Source organism: Temnothorax nylanderi, unplaced genomic scaffold (genome assembly GCF_030848795.1).
Source record: "Temnothorax nylanderi isolate EJ_2023f unplaced genomic scaffold, tnyl_v1.0 TNYL_tig0041_pilon, whole genome shotgun sequence".
NCBI classification, from domain to species: Eukaryota; Metazoa; Arthropoda; class Insecta; order Hymenoptera; family Formicidae; genus Temnothorax; species Temnothorax nylanderi.
This window is the reverse complement of record NW_027249103.1, coordinates 206,250-224,780: the sequence shown is the minus strand read 5'-3', so window position 1 is coordinate 224,780 and position 18,531 is coordinate 206,250. Positions and strand designations below refer to the sequence as shown.

At 35.3% G+C, this 18,531-nt stretch overlaps 2 protein-coding genes and 1 long non-coding RNA gene across 7 annotated transcripts in view; 1 reads left to right on the top strand and 2 right to left on the bottom strand.

Moving 5' to 3' along the window:
- Window positions 1-46: 46 nt before the first annotated feature.
- Window positions 47-6,279, bottom strand: LOC139771524 (sorting nexin-29). 2 transcript variants are annotated; one of them, XM_071704358.1, is made up of 12 exons: window positions 5,885-6,279; window positions 4,018-4,262; window positions 3,463-3,764; window positions 3,256-3,378; window positions 2,613-2,862; window positions 2,407-2,536; window positions 1,961-2,202; window positions 1,431-1,646; window positions 1,205-1,361; window positions 979-1,119; window positions 753-892; window positions 47-377 (listed from the first exon to the last, which is right to left on the bottom strand). In XM_071704358.1, exons 1-12 carry the CDS (start codon window positions 5,885-5,887, stop codon window positions 293-295), a joined length of 2,034 nt encoding a protein of 677 aa, XP_071560459.1. In that variant the 5' UTR covers window positions 5,888-6,279; the 3' UTR covers window positions 47-292. The 2 variants fall into 2 exon arrangements, with proteins under 2 accessions (XP_071560459.1, XP_071560458.1); XM_071704357.1 differs by lacking the exon at window positions 5,885-6,279 and adding an exon at window positions 5,565-5,781.
- A 1,083-nt stretch (window positions 6,280-7,362) lies between these two features.
- On the top strand, window positions 7,363-9,029 carry LOC139771522 (uncharacterized). Its single transcript, XR_011717921.1, has 3 exons — window positions 7,363-8,081; window positions 8,617-8,666; window positions 8,985-9,029. It is a non-coding gene; the product is annotated as an uncharacterized lncRNA (long non-coding RNA).
- Window positions 9,030-9,172: 143 nt separating this feature from the next.
- Window positions 9,173-18,531, bottom strand: part of LOC139771521 (pikachurin) — a 103,385-nt gene continuing 94,026 nt past the window's right edge. For all 4 annotated transcript variants that reach the window (XM_071704349.1, XM_071704351.1, XM_071704352.1 and 1 more), the window contains exon 15: window positions 9,173-18,251. In XM_071704349.1, coding sequence (XP_071560450.1) covers window positions 18,103-18,251 — 149 coding nt within the window. In that variant the 3' untranslated portion in view covers window positions 9,173-18,102. The remainder of the gene's footprint in view (window positions 18,252-18,531) is intronic.

Sequence of the window (18,531 nt, the reverse complement as noted above, 5' to 3'; positions counted from 1 at the left end):
TAATAATTTCTTTTGGTAGTAAAACATTAAAAAATATAAATCTTACTTGCATAGAAAAGACCAGCTTTTAATCATTTTTGCTACATGTTAATCTTGTACACATGCTGGCATCATATATGTACCTATAGTCACATGTGCATAGATATATTCTTATTTACATAAGTACACGCAACAATGCTTATTTGCTTAATTATCAACAGTGTATATTGTATATAACAAGATACTAGTCTGACGCAATTAAATAAAAATTTCTTTTTCATTATGTACAAATTGTCTATAAAAATTGTCATGATTATAAACCCATATATTGAGGGGAGGAAGAAAAAGTATTTCTTGCAGAATTATTTTTCCTCGATTCCTCAGCGTTAGGACTATCACTGAAAATAAAAACTAATGATAATATTTTGGCAAAAGTGTAAAAATATATTGAAAAAAATTTTTATCTTTTGAAGATAAAATTTTAAGGTAATCCGAATCCGATGATCCGTCTTTGCACTACATGCTAAAAGTGACAAATTCTGATATATATCATTCTTCAAACAAATGCGAAAGTTATGTACTTAATTATATTTAGCGCTAAGTATAAATAGTTATATTTGGCGCTAGATTTGCGAGCGGATATATTTCTATAGTTATATAAATAAGAAATGTCTTAAATTTGTAGCAGTATTGTCTAATAGTTAAATTATTTGTACCACTACTGGACAGCGTCGATTTTGTCAAAAATGATTCTTATAAACTAAATGAGTTACCCAAAGAAAGGCATCAGAGACACGAGCGTCTGCCTGCTTGGCCTACACGCAAATACAGGTGAACACTGCGCTACGCGTCCGACAATTCGTCGTAACCATTGCTGCAGCTTTTGCCGTCGTTCTTCCACAAATTTTGCATCCTAAAAGTCATTAATAATCACTTGTTACGTCGAAGTACTTTTACGATTACACTACAAACTTACGCTTTAATATATTCATAGCTTACCTTATTTCCTATCGTTTTCTTCGGTGGAAATTCGAAAGTTGTAACAATAGTATCATGTTTCTTTAGCTCTCTATAAAGCGCGTAAAATTGAGCATATCGCCGGTAAATGTTCCACTCTATGTCCCTTATGCGTACATAAATCTATGTTTAACACAATGAATATGCACATTAAATGAGAATCATCTGGATAAAAAGATTTTAGTACGAACATGAAAGATGATCGTACTTGATAAACATGATGGATGTCAGATGATTGTCCCGTAAGAAACGCTGATGGAATCCATATGTGAATGAGACACGGTGGTTCCGCAGGTAAGTCGTCCTCATTCAACGGCCCTCGGAGACACTCCAATTCTGTTTGCAGCATCTTTACTAATCTATCCCTGTATAAAATTTGATATTTATAGAGAAATATTATCACGAGGTTACTCGCACTTTGCATTAATGCACACCTGTTTGTCAACTGCATTGTTAATCTGGCATTAAATTCCATTAATTCAGCATGCATATCTGCAACTTGTATTAACTTCTCTTCATATTGTCTCGCCTCATTGTGATAGTCTAACGATGGATCTTCTTCAGACACCGTCGTAGAATTGGAATCTCGTCTTAACATCTGAACAGCAGTGACATACTTACGCAATTGCTGTCGTAAGAGTTCATTCTCTCTGTGTAATTAGAAGCGAGTCAAACCAATGCCAATTATACTATTTGATGTATCTATAACTACTATTGATAATACAAATTATACTACTTGATGTATCGGTATCTATCAACAAATATATAGAATGAATCACATGGCTTAATTCTGGTTATATTTTTTCTTTTGTTTGATAATTCAATTTAAATAAATCTACAAATTATAATGTTTATATTGATCGCTCTCTCTTTCTCTATGTAAAAATAATATCATCTTTATATATGTATCTATATATCAGCAAAATAATTGTTTATACATTAATTAATAAATAGTCTTGATTACCTATTCAATGTTTGCAACTGTAATTCATGTTTTTCCAGATAATGTTGATGTTGCCTTTGGAAACGAGCTAATTGCAATCTGCTTGTTATAGCATCTTCCCTAGCTTGTTCCAGCACTTCCGTCATAGCTAAAAGCCTTACGCGTAATGTATCTACATCTAGATTCTCTGGATCTACATGGAAATCTAAACCAACTAATGGTTCGGTTGCCTCCAGTGCAGGTTCCGTTACTTCCGATGAATCCTAAATGGAAATAAAAAATAAAATAAAATAAAAAGATACACTTTGCATGTTTTGTTTTGACCATATTGTTCTTAATGTAAACTTTGATAAATATCATAAATATTTACAATATATTGACAAAATCTGTCTCAAACTTTCAAACGTTTATAATAATAAGAAAATATGTTAAATTTTTTGTTAAAATTAATTAGAATGTAAACTTACGTCTAAGTAATTTGGTAGAGTGACTAACATATCATCTAATGTTTGATCAAGTGATGAAATGGGTACAAGGCCGCCTAAATTTCCAGTATCCATTACAGGGGTTAATATTTTCTCTTCTTCTAAAGACTCACTGTAAAAAAGATTTTATGAAAAAATCGCCTTGTATCTATTATTATTGATTATCGGTTATTATAAAAGATATCTACCATTGTTCCCACTCCGGAAGTTTTGTATTGATCGCTGTGCTGTCATTGGAATCTACTTGAGGTTGACAATCTGATAAACAGGGGGAAGTAGAATCTTTAGTCGACGTTACTGTAGGAGAACTGGGGCATGTTGGTGGAGCGCTAATAGAAGTTGTAGTTTCCTTGCGTTCTTCTTCCTCATTGTCATCAAAAGAAATTATACGAGTTTGTACTTTCTTTTTCCGCTTTTCTTGTTCAGATGGAAGAGATTCTGTTTAATAACAATTAGCATAATTAATCATAAAAACTCAAGCGTAAAAGTATAAAAACTCAATACTAATAACTTTAATAACTTTAAAATTTTGTTCATTATGGTGTAAGAAACTAAGTTTTCCACCCAAGTTTTGTTTTAATTAAAAAATTACAAATTTAAGTTTCTTAAATAAAAATTTCGGGGTTGGGAAATTTCTTTCTAAACAAGGGAAGTAGTGAAGCGAGTAATGACTATTTTAATTAATAAATATTATTTTGAAACGTTGTATATAATTTAATTTTGTAACTTTTAGCAGATATGAAAAATATTTGCAATTTAGTACCTATATTTAATATAGTATAATATCTATATTTGGTATATTTGTATTTAGTATAGTACAGTAATACATACCTGGTATTACTGTAGAAATAATTGGCTCTGATTGTGCGTATCTATTTCTGTCTATTCCTTTTCCATTTAGGTCATCAAGTTCCTCATTGTCCGTTCTTATAGCAAATAAAATTGTACCAAGTCCTAATATGTATGATGCGTATAAGATTAATTGAATATTTTTTGATATAGGGATCCAATACAAAGCAATAATTTAAAAATAAATACCTGCAGCTACATTAGGTAACACCGAACTTTTTTCCTGATCAAGTAAAAAGGCCCATTCTTCGTAAAAAGGAGACAGGGTGCTAGGATTTATGATAGCATGTAAATGCCGTTCGAGAGATCTTTCATTCAGGACAGCTCTCAGCCATGCTCTGCCTCGACCATAATCCGTATGAACTTTTTTCAATATACTAAAACGTTCCTGTTCATGCCAAGTGAGTTGATCCTTTATGCATGGCCAGAATGCTATATCGGCTGTATTGCCAGGTCTTGTATTGCCACCAGAAACCAAATCAGATACATGTCTACAAAACAAATATAAGCAAAAATCTTTAATGCAACATACTTTTATCGTAATTTAAAGTACGATCATTTACGCCTAAATCATTTATGCTGGAAATTTATCGGTAGAGAAATATCCATGTATTTATCGTCTTGTTGAGTCACATTGTAGATAGAGCATGTGCTCTGTTTTATGACCTTGTATGTTTATGCAGGAAATACAGACAGAAAGAAGATAAATACATATAAACCGCATTGCGATAACATAAACATTACCTGAATGCTGAGTTGATTTTTTCTATGTAATTTGTCTTTAATCCATGACTAAAAATCAATTCGAATATATGGCAGAGCTTAGCTACGCATGCTTCTGATTCTGTGGCTAATTCCGCACGCCCACCAAATCTGACATGGCATTCTTTTGCAGACACTAATAGATCCTCCAATAATTTCTCTTTTTCGGCTGCATGATCTACCACATTATGTGTATTCGGCACTATCGCTGACATAATACGCAAAGCCTAGGAAGGTATTAAATAACAGTTTAAGAAACACATAAAAATTAACGGGGATCTTAATATTTCTTATATTTTTTAAATTAATAATATAGATACTTGTATAATAATACAGAAGATTGTATCATTATTACAAGTTACAAAAGCTTTACATTAGAACTATTTTTTAATTGTTCAACTATTTAATTAACAATGTGTATAATTTCTATAAACATAGTTTTACATATATACATAATCGCACCCCGAGAAGAATACTGTCACAACTAAAAAATTCACACTTTTCAGGAGGAAAAATAAATTTAATTCAAATTATTTTAAATTGTAAGATAACTAATGCAATTACAATTGTGATATTTTGTTATAACGAAACTTATACTGTTTCTTGAAGAGTCTGCTGTGATTCACTTGTCAATTTGCTTAGTGACACTACAGCTGCATTCCGATATTCACTGTCAGTACTATAAAAATTTATATATTTTTCTATATTTTACATCACGTATATGTATGTTATAGATTTTCGGTATTGACAGTAAATACTGGAATGCAGCCTATTCATCCTGGAAACCACAACATAACTGGTGTAAAAGAATAAGGACACTTCTGTCTCCTGTAGCAGATTTCATATACAGAAATGTAAGCCTATTATAGCACATAGACAACAATTTAGACATATTTTTTATGGGCTTAACACAAAATCGAAATTTTTTTAGTTGTGACGGTATTCTTCTCGGGGTGAAATATGTATGTATTTCAGATATTGTAAAATATTCAGAGATTTATAAATATCAGAGATATTTATCAGAAAGCAACTTCAATTATTTAAATATTTTTAAATTCTATTAAAATTCTCCCTAAAATTTACTTAAAATTTGATCTATCATGACATTATCAATAACAGAAGTTATATTTTTTCAATATTACAGAGATAATATTTTAAAATTTACTGAATAAAAAAATGTATTTTTATTATATTTTACTCGTTAAAAAAATGTTTACGTTTACACATTCTACTTTTTTTTAAAGAAAAAAAATTATATTTCACAAATACACGAAGACCCAATTATGCAGATGAGAAAAAAAATACATAATTTAAAGAAATCAATTTATGAAAAACGAATCATAGTAATATCATTTACATAACGTTCGTTCGCATAACAGCAATTTGTAAATTGAAAAAAATCATGCAATCTCTCGACACAAAGAAATACGTCGTCGAAGCGTTATTGCACTTCTTGTAAGTCATTACGCCTTCAGAGAATCCATATAAATTCCTGACGATTTGACGATCCGGATTCGCATGCGACGTACCCACACAAAACAATCTGCCATTGAGAAATTTGTATAGCGTCGATAATAATTAATGAATCACCGCGGAGTATCGGGACCGAGATCGCGCGAATTTCTCCAGATTTCTCCCGGATACTCCGGATACTCCGTACGTCTTTCGATGCGTATCGCGATGCGTATCCGTATCATTTGCGATAATCGCGAGCCACGATTACGCACGGCCCATCGGCCGTGATCGCTCGATCGGCTCAATCGCTGCTGGTGTGTCCGATATCAATGACACTATGACACACGACGCGCGTGGAGGGAAACAAAGGGGGACTGGACTGTGGCGAGCTTACCATTTAAGCGACCCAGTGAGCGATCACCGTTCTCGATTTCCTTTCACGAGCGGGGATCGCCAGCGTTCATCGGCGATTCTCGCGACCCAGCGAGACGGTCGTTGTACGCGTAACGCGGGGGAAAACCCGCGGGCGGACAGGGACTAATCTGTCACTCTGAAGACACTGTGGAGACACGACGATATGTCGATGCGTCGTCGCCGTCGCGTCATGACATCTCACCACATCTCACGCGTAAATGTCCGCTCGCGGCTGCACTCCGCTGCACGGGAACGGGACGATCGCGAGAACTCGCGACGCCAGGGGCGGAACTGACCGGACTGAACCGCGTACCCAGTACCCATCGCCATCGCTCACATCGCTGCCAATTGTAGCAACATTCCGTCGCTGCTCTCGCCATCAGCGGGAGCATCGGAGCATAGACGCGTCAGCGCAGTTAGATGCGCCGCGTTGAAAAAAAGCGACGGTGGGTTGCACGCGCGACGGGCGACGGGCGACGGGCGACGGGCGACGGGCGACGCTGATTGGCCGAGCGGGCCGAGCTGCCGGGAAAGTATATCTCGATCACTCGATGTGGGAACGCGACATGTATTCGAAAGAAATCTGTTTGCGCTGCGATAATTGATAATTGTCGGTATATTGATAACACAGGCACACAAAAAAAAAAAGTGTCTTGGCCGAGACACTACACTAGTGTATTCCCATGTACTTTTTCCCGCTGAATCCGAATCCGAAGTCAGAATTGTCAGATTGGCTAAAATTTATGAGATAACCACAAAAAAATGCTCAAAAACACGAATTAAAGGCAAAAAAAAATTGTTTTATTGTGGTTATCTCATAAATTTTAGCCAATCTGACAATTCTGACTTCGGATTCGGATTCAGCGGGAAAAAGTACATGGGAATACACTAGTGTAGTGTCTCGGCCAAGACACTTTTTTTTTTGTGTGCCTGTGTAATTGACAAATCCGAGAACGGAATCTAGGGCCGGTATTCATAGGCCTAGTTTACACCGACCGTTTGATACGCGTACCAAGTACTGTATCCGTATCAAATTCGTATCAAATTTCGGTTTACACCGGGATAACCCGAGATTTGATACGGATTTGATACGGATATAGTACTTGGTACGCGTATCAAACGGTCGCGGTGTAGAGAGCCTCATTGTCGGATCTTATTTCAAGACCGTCTTAAGTAATTTAAGATGCTAATACGGCTCTGTGATTGGTTTATATAACATCTTAAGATTGTACTTAAGACGGTCTTAAATATAAGATCCGACTATGAATACCGACCTATATCTGCTTGTTTTACTCGCATTTCCTAATGTTTCGCGCTTCTGAATCGAAACTGAAGCGCGAAAAACCCGAGTGCAAAAGTGCAAGTAGAACGAACAACGAACACGGGATCTATTGACTCCGCGCCACTCCGCACTCCGCGGACGTTGCGAGTTGCGACGCGTGCTGGTATAGTAAACGGAGTTGTCATTGATCCCGTATTTAACCGTATTTGATTATTTGACAGTCGCCTATAGCACCGATTCGGAGTACGTGTCGAAATTCGTATCGGTAACTCGTCTAAACGCCTATTTCGTGCAATTTATTCGATCGAAAATCGGTCGCGTGAAAAATCAGCGAAGGAGACAGTCACATTTTCCGACATTGCGTTCCGCGGACACCTGTCTCCACCCTTAATTCGTACATTTTATTCGCCTACGTTACGCAACACGAGAAATTTACCTAAAAAACGCGTGCATGTATTATTCATTATTTATTCCAAGTGCCGGAAAGCGCGGGCAAAAATGTGGTTAGGAGCAACAAGTGTAGCGTCGCGGCGGTAGTCGCCTAGCTGACGCGTGAAGTTGGCCGCGCAGTTTTCGAATTCCTTCCGCCTTCCGCCAACCGATATTCGTAATATTCGTTTATTCGCGTAATGTCGCGGGGTCGAGCGGGATTGCAGGTAACTTTTACGCGACGTCGTACATACTTTCCGCGCGTTATTCTTTCGATAGAAGCTAGAATATGCGATGGAGATGCTTGAGTCGGGAGTGCCGTGCAAAGTGCCGCGCGTTCGTAATCAACAATTCCCGCGAGTAAATTAGTAAATATCGTGTGAGTGCCACGAAGCAGCAGCAACGCAAGCGAGAGAGAGGAGGCGGAGGCCCGGGGGGCATCGGGCGACAGCGGAGCAACCACCAGGTGAGTAATTGCGATTTATTTATTGCGCTTATTGTTATTTAGCGGCAGTTAGCGCCACTTTAATATTTCTAAGCGTAACTTGATTCACTTCTGTAATTGAGACCAATATCTGAATATCTCTATGATATATGTCTATTCTATTCCGCTTGAAAAAGCCGCCATTGGGCATAGTATGTTACGTCGAACATGATATAATTTCATCAAGCAAATTCCGTGCAATCGTAGCGATAGTTATACCGTGTTGATAACGCGACAGCTCCGTCAAATGAACTCCGTGCGATCGTATGAAGTATGAATTTTACACAGGTCGAGTAACGAGTTTTATTGGACAAGTTAATAATAATTAGCAGCGATCGCGATTATTTTCCGCATCAACGTTTTTTAATCAACTGTCATAATCTAATTAATTAATTAAATTAACTTTTGTATATCTGTTTAAAAGACGATTGAAAAATTTAACGCGCGGGATAATTATTTTTTAAAATATTAATTCTATTGAACGCTACTTTAGTTTGAATATATTTATGTGTTCCAGAGAGGTCAACGTAGTTAGTGCTACTACAACTCCGCTGCTGCGTTGCACCGGTAAGAGATCTTTCAGCAAAATTCTCTGTCATTATAAATTATTACGCCATGGCATTCTGTGGTAAATCAAAGGTAAGATGAGAGTTGAGAGGAGGAAGTAGGAGAAATGATTCGCGACAAAGAGAAACATCGCACGATTTATAAAATCTCTTTGTTCTTTTTATTGATGTTTTGACAACGTGGGCTGAAACACGCACATTTACTCATAGTATAACTGTTTAAAAGACGATTAAAAAATTTAACGCGCGGGATAATAATTTTTTTAAATATTAATTCTATCGAGCGCTACTTTAATTTGAATATATTTATGTGTTCCAGAGAGATCAACGTAGTGCTACAACTCCGCTGCTGCGCTGCACACCGGTAAGAGATCTTTCTTCAGCATAATTCTCTTTCATTATATAAATTATTAACGCCATGGCATTCTGTGGCAAATCAAAGGTAAGGTGAGAGCGGAGAGGAGGAAGTAGGAGAAATGATTTGCGATAAAGAGAAACATCGCACGGTTTATAAAATCTCTTTGTTTTTTTTTATTGATGCTTTGACAACATGGGCTGAGACACACACATTTGCTCATAGTTCATATGAATTTTAACCACTGCGTGTTCAAACGTATACGTACACAATCCATTAAATAATCGTGCCGCGCCGACCGATGTGCGCCATCGTGTCAACTGAATTTCGGGCTTATGTAAATCACACACGTATAAAATGTTCGATGCGAATCGGTCGCTCGTAAACGGCACGCGCGGTCCGCAATTTTCCGTCGAATCGCAGAGAGCCGGGGGAGGAGAGGGGGTGGTATGCGCTAACCGAACACCCTCGAAATAAATCATACGGAGTCGTATCACGCCATATATGGGCCGTGTCGAGAAACGTCGACGTTCGCGCGCGATAACGCACTTCGGCACGCGCAGATTGATAAAGTATCGATACGGTCGGTGTAACCGTTACACTTTGATATATCGTACGAGCAATAACAATCGCGCGCTCCATAGAAAGATTGTTCTATTAATCCTGGACGCAGGTAAAGGTGAAACTCGCATAAATCTCACGACAAAGTTCACATGTGTGTACGTGTGATTATTATTAATCACTTATTTTGTGTTATTCTTAATACATAACAGAGTGATTGCAGAGCTAGTGCAGAAAAGTGATATAAAGGTATGAAAGCACTTGCAGTTATTTCTCAACAATTTTTACAGGGAATAAGGAGTAGTCATTTTAAAACGTCATGTATCCAACTTTTTGAAAGTCTAGAGCTTTCAGCTCTATATCACTATCGATTCAATATCAATTAACATTTCTGAAATTCCAACATAGTCATTCAATTATATCTTCGTTCTATTAGAAAAACGATTCTCCCATATTATTTACTTTATTGTTATTTAATCGTCTTTTCAGGAAATTTGCAACATATATTGTGATAAATTCTCTTACTACACTGAGCTTTTCCACATAACTAATTTGATCAAAAAGAATTTCAATATTATTGAAGATGCTGTTATTCTACTCTCGCGAATAATTAAGTGATTTAATCCTAATTTTAGTTACTCAGCGATTGTTTGCGTAAATAAAATAACAGCATTTTCCGTAAGTGATTTTTTTTTACGTTTATATATTATCTGTCCAAGATTAATCCACAATGTTTCCGCAATTCGTGTGCGAGCGTCGACGCGCCCACGACAATGCCGGAGAGGATTGAAGCGAGAAATCGCAAACGATCGCGAACGTAGCGTCCTTATCTTTATTGCCACGAGCGTCTCACGAACATTTAACGACGAAGATCTTACACATTGATCGTCTGAAACGAGGACGGGAGACTCGCGGGGACCGGCTTCCGGTCGCCCGGCGAATCTCGGTGCGTGCGTGTACCCGCGTATCGTTAAGCGCGCGCAAAATTTGCGCCGACGCGGATCTCCGTGGGCATGTGTTTTTGAAGGAGATCTCGCCTTCGTCTCGCGATAATTGCGCGCTCGCCGATACACGCGCACGCACACATGTATGTACATAGATATCCGAGGAGATCCACATGGGTCGTAAGAATAGGTCGACAGGATAGACTCTTCTAATAGACTTTGCAGACGGACATAATAGAAATAGTTAATATATATATAGCATCATATATTAATATAATATTCAGTAATAATATAATATCTATTATATATTAATATGTATTGATATTTTTTTTCCTTTTCAATATAGTGCTTCTTCCCGCTTTTTCTCTTTCTCTCTCTCTTTTTTGTCTTGAGGTGTGATATCCAGCGATTTGCTTTTAGGTTCAAGTGGATATGATGTAAAAAGTACATATACGCGTCAGCCTTATTACACGTGCTTAATCGTCGAATATCATTCCGAGCCGCTAAAAAATCTTTCTCCTAAACGTTTGTGATCGCGCCTCAACCCTTTCGCTAAATCTTAGCAAGTAAGCGATCAGTGTATGCGTGTCCGAATTTAGTAGATATCGGTATATAAAATGAAGATGTGGTGAGATTTAAGATTTGTTAATTAAAGTGCTGTGCTTTGCACAGTTATATAAACAACAGATAAAAATTGCATTGTTCATGGCTCATAGATAATTTGTGAAAATTCGCATTGATTTATCTTCATCTTTCTAAGAGATTTTAAAAATCGTCTTAAAATCGTTTCGTTTTAACCTCTCGTTTTATATTATAAATACAAGTAAATTGTGCAAACTGCGTAAATTTGCAGAGCATAACAATTTATTTGTCATTCATTCTTGAATGTCTTCGACAAATGAAACTGGCGAAAGGGTTGAAATTCGTAGAATTTCAGGTAAACTATTTTCGCGCAGGATTACATCGAGGGAGGCAGGACAAGTTATTTTTACGAGAACGTGGACAATCCTTATTTCTTTATCAATTAGAGCTTTGAATATATTCCTTTCCATGAATTTCAGAGTTTCTTAATTTTCTATTTTGTCCACAATATTTCTATTTGATCTCTATATTCTCGTTTAAACAGCTCATCCTGTATATATTCAAAATAATGAGAAACAACTTCGATGTATAAGTGCTTGTACGGTGCTCGAAATCAAAAGCGAACATCTGATTGCATTTATCTTTTCCTCTTATAATCGACATGAATAGTAACTTTTATCGGCTGTGACGTTCTAAAAGCGATTTCGAGACTGATATTTTTACGTGTCTGTCTCTTCTTTCTATAATAGGTACACCGACTCGAATTATATCTGAAAATTAAAAAAACGCGCATAGAAAAACGGAGTCTCTTATGTGCATTATAGGTACAATGTAAGTAATTTTTTTGTGCAAAAGACAGCTCGTTTAATTTAACGAGTCATCATATCCCAATGTTACTATTTATCTCAGATATTCTTTTTATCATGTAACTTATTTAATAAAAAAAAATCATAATTAGAAAATAAATAGAAAACTGTGTTTAAAATAAATTAATAAAATGCAATTTATTTTGCTTACTTTTGTTAGAAATTTTACTTGTTTTTTAAATAATTTTTTATTTTACTATCGTTGACATTACTTTATAATTATTACTTTTCCACATATCTTTTATGTAAAAAATCGTTAAAGAAATATTGATAAAATTTGGTTAAGAATATTATTAAATAATTTAAAAAATTTTAATAGAATTTATAGAAAGAATAGAAATTTAATGAAATAGTAACGATTTTCTCTTTAAAAAAATTTAATTCAGATGCATTTCAATTACATTCAATCAGATCAGATCAGATTATCAGATAGTCGAGCAAAAATTGCCATGCTTCATTATCGTCAGATAATCTTATCGATAAAAGCGACGCCGTTTTTCCAATCTAAGTTTTTCCAATCGACTTTGATTCAGTTCTTTCTATTCAAAAAACGCCATATTCTATTAGCGATTATTCACGGAATTTTTTAGAATGTTTTAAACTGATGCTGTCACGCGTTTTCAGTTGCTTCAACGCAACTGCACTATATTTTATTAAATAAAGAAATAATATATAATTTCTTAGGCAGCAGTAATCATAAGCTATTAGTTCATATTATCAAGAATAATATGTACTATTTGCTTATTATATTTAAATATAGACATTTGTTACGTCAAATATTCAACATATTGCTTCTGGGTATTTAAAATTATAAATATTTCTTAAAAGTGTCTTAAAAGATTTGGAGAATTCTTAATTTGCGTAGGTATTATAAATAAATCCGGATCAAGTTCTGCAGGAAGGAAACAATTAAAAGTATTTGATTTATCGATCGATTCCGTCTCTGTAGAAGTTGTTCCGATTCGCAAATGAAACTCTTGCAACTTATAAAGTGACAGTTTCTTGTTCTAATTCGATACAGCACATTTAATTAAACATTAAAACAAAATATTCTGATCACATTCATTTTCTTGTGTAAGGACTCTCATTCATGCTTTATCGGAGGGTCGCTCGTTCTTATATAATATATAATGGATATGAAACTTTTCTTTTTTTGATCTTCGAATGAAAAACGTACGATGGAAAGTTCGAAACGACAAGTGCGAAGGCAAGCGCTAATTAATTAAAGCTTCGGTCTACTATCGTACGTTGGTGTTAGAATCAGATTTACCATCGAATACTCGAATGCTCGAAAGGCAACCGCATAATTGTTATTCCATGCTTTATGTGATTGAGAATTCCAAATATTTACAGTTAAAATAATTGTCGAGTATTAAATTAACTGTCCTCTAGAACGCTTAATCTCAATCTGAGAAAACTAGGATATTTAATTACAAATTATAATTGCAATTTGATTTTTAATTGTAATTTGTCATAGCTATCAAAATTTATACACTAGTTAACTGATTGTTGTTATAAGAGTTTGCTGTTTGCTGGAATAATGGAATTATTATTGACCCGAATATTCGCAATTCAAGCATGCGAATACTCGAGAAATCCCATTTTGGAATAATTACCACAGCTGGAATATTATTATCGAATATTCAATTTATACGTTGCACACTTCGAGTAATTCCGACGGTACTGGGTGGAATGCGTCCAGGAACCATATTTCCGAGTTGAATGCGTTTGCAATTACAAAATCAGCAGAACATACTTGGACTTCCCGAGAAATTCTCGGCGTCCGTGGAATCCTGCGTGTTTATACTTGCTAGCTCGAAGAAACAGAGTACATGCTATACAAAACGATTTAACGTACAAACACAAAAGCCTCAAGTCACTCAATGCATACTTACGCGAAATATTGTACATTGAATTATGCTAGAAAAAGTGCCTTTAATCCTCCCACGCGTCATATATCTCATGCGTTATAAAATATATTTTAAATAAAGGCGTTGAACATATACTATATAATTATGTAATACAATTAGATCAATTTCTATAAAAAAACTGACACGTTAAATCTCTTACTTCAATTAGTGCATAATAATAGTAAATTACTAAAAAAGTTCGAATTATTTCATATCCGCGAAACGATAAATCTCCTTAATCCGGAAAATTCCTTCTTTTTAATTAAAAATGCTTTGATTTTTCTTCACGTCCAAACGTGAGAGGATTAATGAGAACGATAATTACTCTGCTAATTCTCGACGTACAATCAGTTAAATCGTATATTATTACATTTTCTACTACCGACTACCACCCATCTTTGATATATTATTATATTTAGTCCCGAAAATAACATCCGTACAAAATTGACTACAGCCGATTGCTTTTATGATGTGTGTGTTTGAGTAGGTCATTTTAAAATCATTTTCGTTCGATGACAAAGTGAAGTTCATCGATTACTCTATATGCCTTACGTTATTTCACCTCATTTCTTTTCGTTCATTTCTGTCTCACTTTTTTTTCTTTTTTCTCTCCTTGTCTCTTTCCTTAGGAGTGAGATAGGATGTGTATACGTATTGACCTGGGATTTTCCGACCGGTAGTGCTAAATTGTGTTCATAGGATTGAGTGAAACGCTCTATGAAGATAAAAAAATATGCGACGATCTGCATAATAAAGATATTATTTGTTCTTTTTTTTATACGTATATGTAAAAGTGTCATTGTTATCCTCTTGTTTCCTCGCTTTCCTTCGTTGAACAAAATATTGAATATCATTTAATTTTATATTAATTATCACTAAACAGAAAATTGACATTAGCTAAATCGCTGTGAATAATATTCCTGATATTTAAAATGATAATTTGTTACTTTTACACGCAAAATCATATGAAATACAAAATACTTCATATACATAGCATATGTTATAATATTAATTAAACATTATTTGTAGGGATTTTACACACTTTTGCCTTTTAAATAATTTTAAAAACTTGATTTAAATACGTAGTTCTTTCAATGTGCAAATATACCAACAATAATTTTAGTTATCTATTTAATGAAGATGAAAATTGTGTGCCTTATTACTAACATAATAACATAAAACGGCAAATTTTTCTTGCTTAAAAATATTGCTGTAAACATAGTCTTAAAATATCTTTAAGATATGGCATTTATACGGACGAAATGGTTAAAGATCCATATATTGCATAAATCATTTTTGCAAAGTTTACCCAACACCGGATGAGATCGTTCATGAAGGACGCGAGTCCCGCATTGTCATCAGGATATGCATTTTGCATTCTGAAGTTGCATTTTACGTATTTATATATTCTCGTTGAAATAGACGGTGATACAAGTGTTGGTGTTTGGTCCATGGCATAGCTCTCTCTCTTATTTTTATTAGTAGTTACTCGTATCAATCACAATATTAACTTCGATATCGTCGTGGAACTAAAACTCGTGCTCGTAGTTGCGCTTGTGACTTATTAGCTGCTAGAAAAAGATCGTGATAGTTCTTAAGATTATTAGAAAAGTTGCGTAACGCAATGATTCGTAGGAGCAACGAGCAGAGACACTGGACCGGTGCTAGATAGTTTTTCCTACGATAGTGATATTATATCGTTTTTAAGTAGCGGAATTTTGCTAGTGCATTTATCATGGAATTCTGCAACTAATCACATTTTCTTTTAAAAATAAATTTCACATATTTTTGGAGGATAAAAAAATGGATAAAATGTAATATTTTATACATATAACATTTTTCACAGAAAATGTGAATTACAATTATGGCGTTGTTAAAAATCAAAACAAATATTTAAAAGAGAAATGTAAAAGCAAAAACCACTTACAATAGAGAAAGAATTAAAATAGCATGTAACAGTGACAATAAAAATAACAAATGTAGAACATTACGTAATTATTAATGTAATTAATTCTGCGAGAAAAAAATTTTCATTTTTCAAGAAAGGTTCATTTCTCTCCCGTGCTTTTCTTCCTCCCTGAATTCTCCATTCAAATTCTTCTTCAATTCAAAAGGTTTTATCAAGCGCCGATCCAGACGCGCTCCGATTTTCTCGATAATGTTGAATGCTTTGAACTGCTTTGAACTCGTAAAGATCGAAGGTAACGATACTTCGTGTCAAAGATAACATCCGGTCGGAGGGAATAATCAAAATTGACGCGGAGGGGTTGCTTTTTCTACATACTTTTATCTTATTAGGCCGAAAGCCGTCTTTGAGACGCGCTCCGTCAAATTTTATATTCGGCCGGGCATTATCCTGGTGCAACGACTTCCATTTCCTTTTCGGATGCTACGCATATTCTCGCACGAATCTCAATTCTCTCAATCCTCTCGTCACGCTTACGTAACTTAAGCGTTATTATATAGGACTCATTCTTGATAAAATTCTATTTTACAGAGTGCTAAACTGTAATGCACCCTCGTCGCTTCATTGACTCCACTCTCGTCGTGATAGACATTGTTATTACTATACATTTTATTGCAAGCAGTAATCTAATTCGCGCGAATTTAATTACGAAACAATTTTCGAGAGAGGCGACTATTAATACGCAGATATAGGCAAAGTTGAAATTATTAATAATACGGTGGTTTAATCATGAGCATCAGATAAGAAAGTTTTAGTTTGATTTGCATTACACTTTTCCTAATCGGAGCTAAAATGAAACATAATTGCTGCCAATTTTAATTTAATTCATCCCGTTTTAAATTGCCCTTGACTCGATTTAAGAACAGATATAAAATGAGTGAAAGGCTATAATTTACTATGCGGCACGAACGTTGATTTTTCAGAAACCGATTGCAAAAATTGCAACGAATTTTTATTTAATTTGAATAATCTTCGCCTAACTTGCTTCAAAGATAGTGCAATTATCATCAATTTTACTGTAATTCTGTAAAAATGGGAAATACTGTGAATTTAACGATAAGAAGTTTCTTTCGCGTAAAATAGCACAGACATCGCACAACAATAATTGATTAATTTCACTTAATTAATAAATTATATTAAAAATCGTATATAACGGACGAGTTTCTCTATTTTTTTTGTACAATTTATGTTTGCTTGGTACTCTTCCGTTTAAATTTTATTAACATCTTCAGTATTTAAATCTTAATTAGACAAAGAAACAAGTTAAAAAGTACCGGCGACCGTGGAGCGAGAGAAAATTTTATCTTTTTAACTCAATGAAGAATTACTTACAAGTGATAATTACTTACGAAGAATGGAAGTAGAAAAGCTGTCTTACTTGTTTAGTTTAATTGTACATCAAAGTATTATTTTGCCGTGCACGATTGCATTAACTTTTTCTCAGCCCTTATTAATAGCGACATTTTTGTGAAAAATGGATATGTTACTTCGATATTTCTATTGTATATTTAATATTTCCCAGTTATATATTTAATTAGCTATTATTTCTTAATTATCATTTCTTTTGTAGCGAAAAGAATCTTACAAATCATACAAACGGTTGTATTTAAAGCCAATTTCTTTCTTAATGATCTCAATTCTCGAGAAGCACGATCAAGTGGAGTAATTGTAATAACTTTTTCGGGTAAATAAGACAATGCAATGAGTTTCGATGAACGGTCGAGGAAACGAACATCATTTTTTTCGTGATTTTTCGCAATACCTCATAACTTTGCCGTCGGAAAAATCATTATCGTTGTCTCGTTTACACGACACTCTTTTGATCGAACCTTATTCTAAGACCGGCCGAGCATAAGGCTCGACAGGAAGTCGCAGCGCCAAGGATCAATGCCGCGAGGCAAGTGATAGATATCTCCGCGGTATCTCGGATCGCCCTAATATTTACAGTAAAGCCGCCTACCAGTCGATGGCCGCGCACGACGACAGTCGGTTTGCCGACCCACTCGATCTCCATCTTCTCGAGAGTTCCACCTGTGGAAGGATGAGTCTGTACAAAAATGATGAGCCGCGCGTAGGATATTTACACGCGGTTGCACGTGGATGCACGAGAGACACAGATGCACTTTCGCGGAGCACTATCTGCCGCGGCTAATTCACCGCGGTGTGATACGTTATCCTTTAAATTTTCATATCCTAGCTTCGGGATGGACCCGACAACACCACCTGACGTCGGACGGCACGGATATCTCTCTTTCAGGGGATGCATGTGTGTGTGTTGGTTGCCTGTGCGGGCGAGGACAAGGCGACAGAGAAGTCCGAGTCCAGCACGAGGTCGCTGATGCAACCCACAATGCCCTTTGTGTACCTGCCCCCCGTTGTCCTCACGATATCCGGTGCACCGCCTTTAAAACAAATTGAATCTCCATTAAAAGATTTGTTTTCTCATACGAAGGTGTATTTAATCCGGAAAAAAACTTAAAAAACGCAAGTGTAACTTTTTGTTTCGTTTTTCGTTCGTAAAAATACAATTATTAAAGCATAATTTTATTCAGGATTTTTAAAACAATTAGGCACATCAATTAACTTCATCTTCAATCAACATCTTCTTCCCTCCTCCTCGTAGAAAATATTCTACGAGGGTGCAAAATAAATTTGGAAAGTCTTTTAGAAATATTGTCAACG

What these genes read in the sequence shown, in the direction of transcription:
- LOC139771524 (XM_071704357.1), bottom strand. Translation starts at nt 5,585, where the DNA reads ATGGCAGATTGTTTTGTGTGG. An exon ending in TGGCAGATTGTTTTGTGTGG is followed by an intron (nt 4,263 to 5,564) that starts GTACGTCGCATG and finishes ATACCTTCCTAG; the next exon opens with GCTTTGCGTATTATGTCAGC. An exon ending in CAGTTGCAAACATTGAATAG is followed by an intron (nt 1,647 to 1,960) that starts GTAATCAAGACT and finishes CTAATTACACAG; the next exon opens with AGAGAATGAACTCTTACGAC.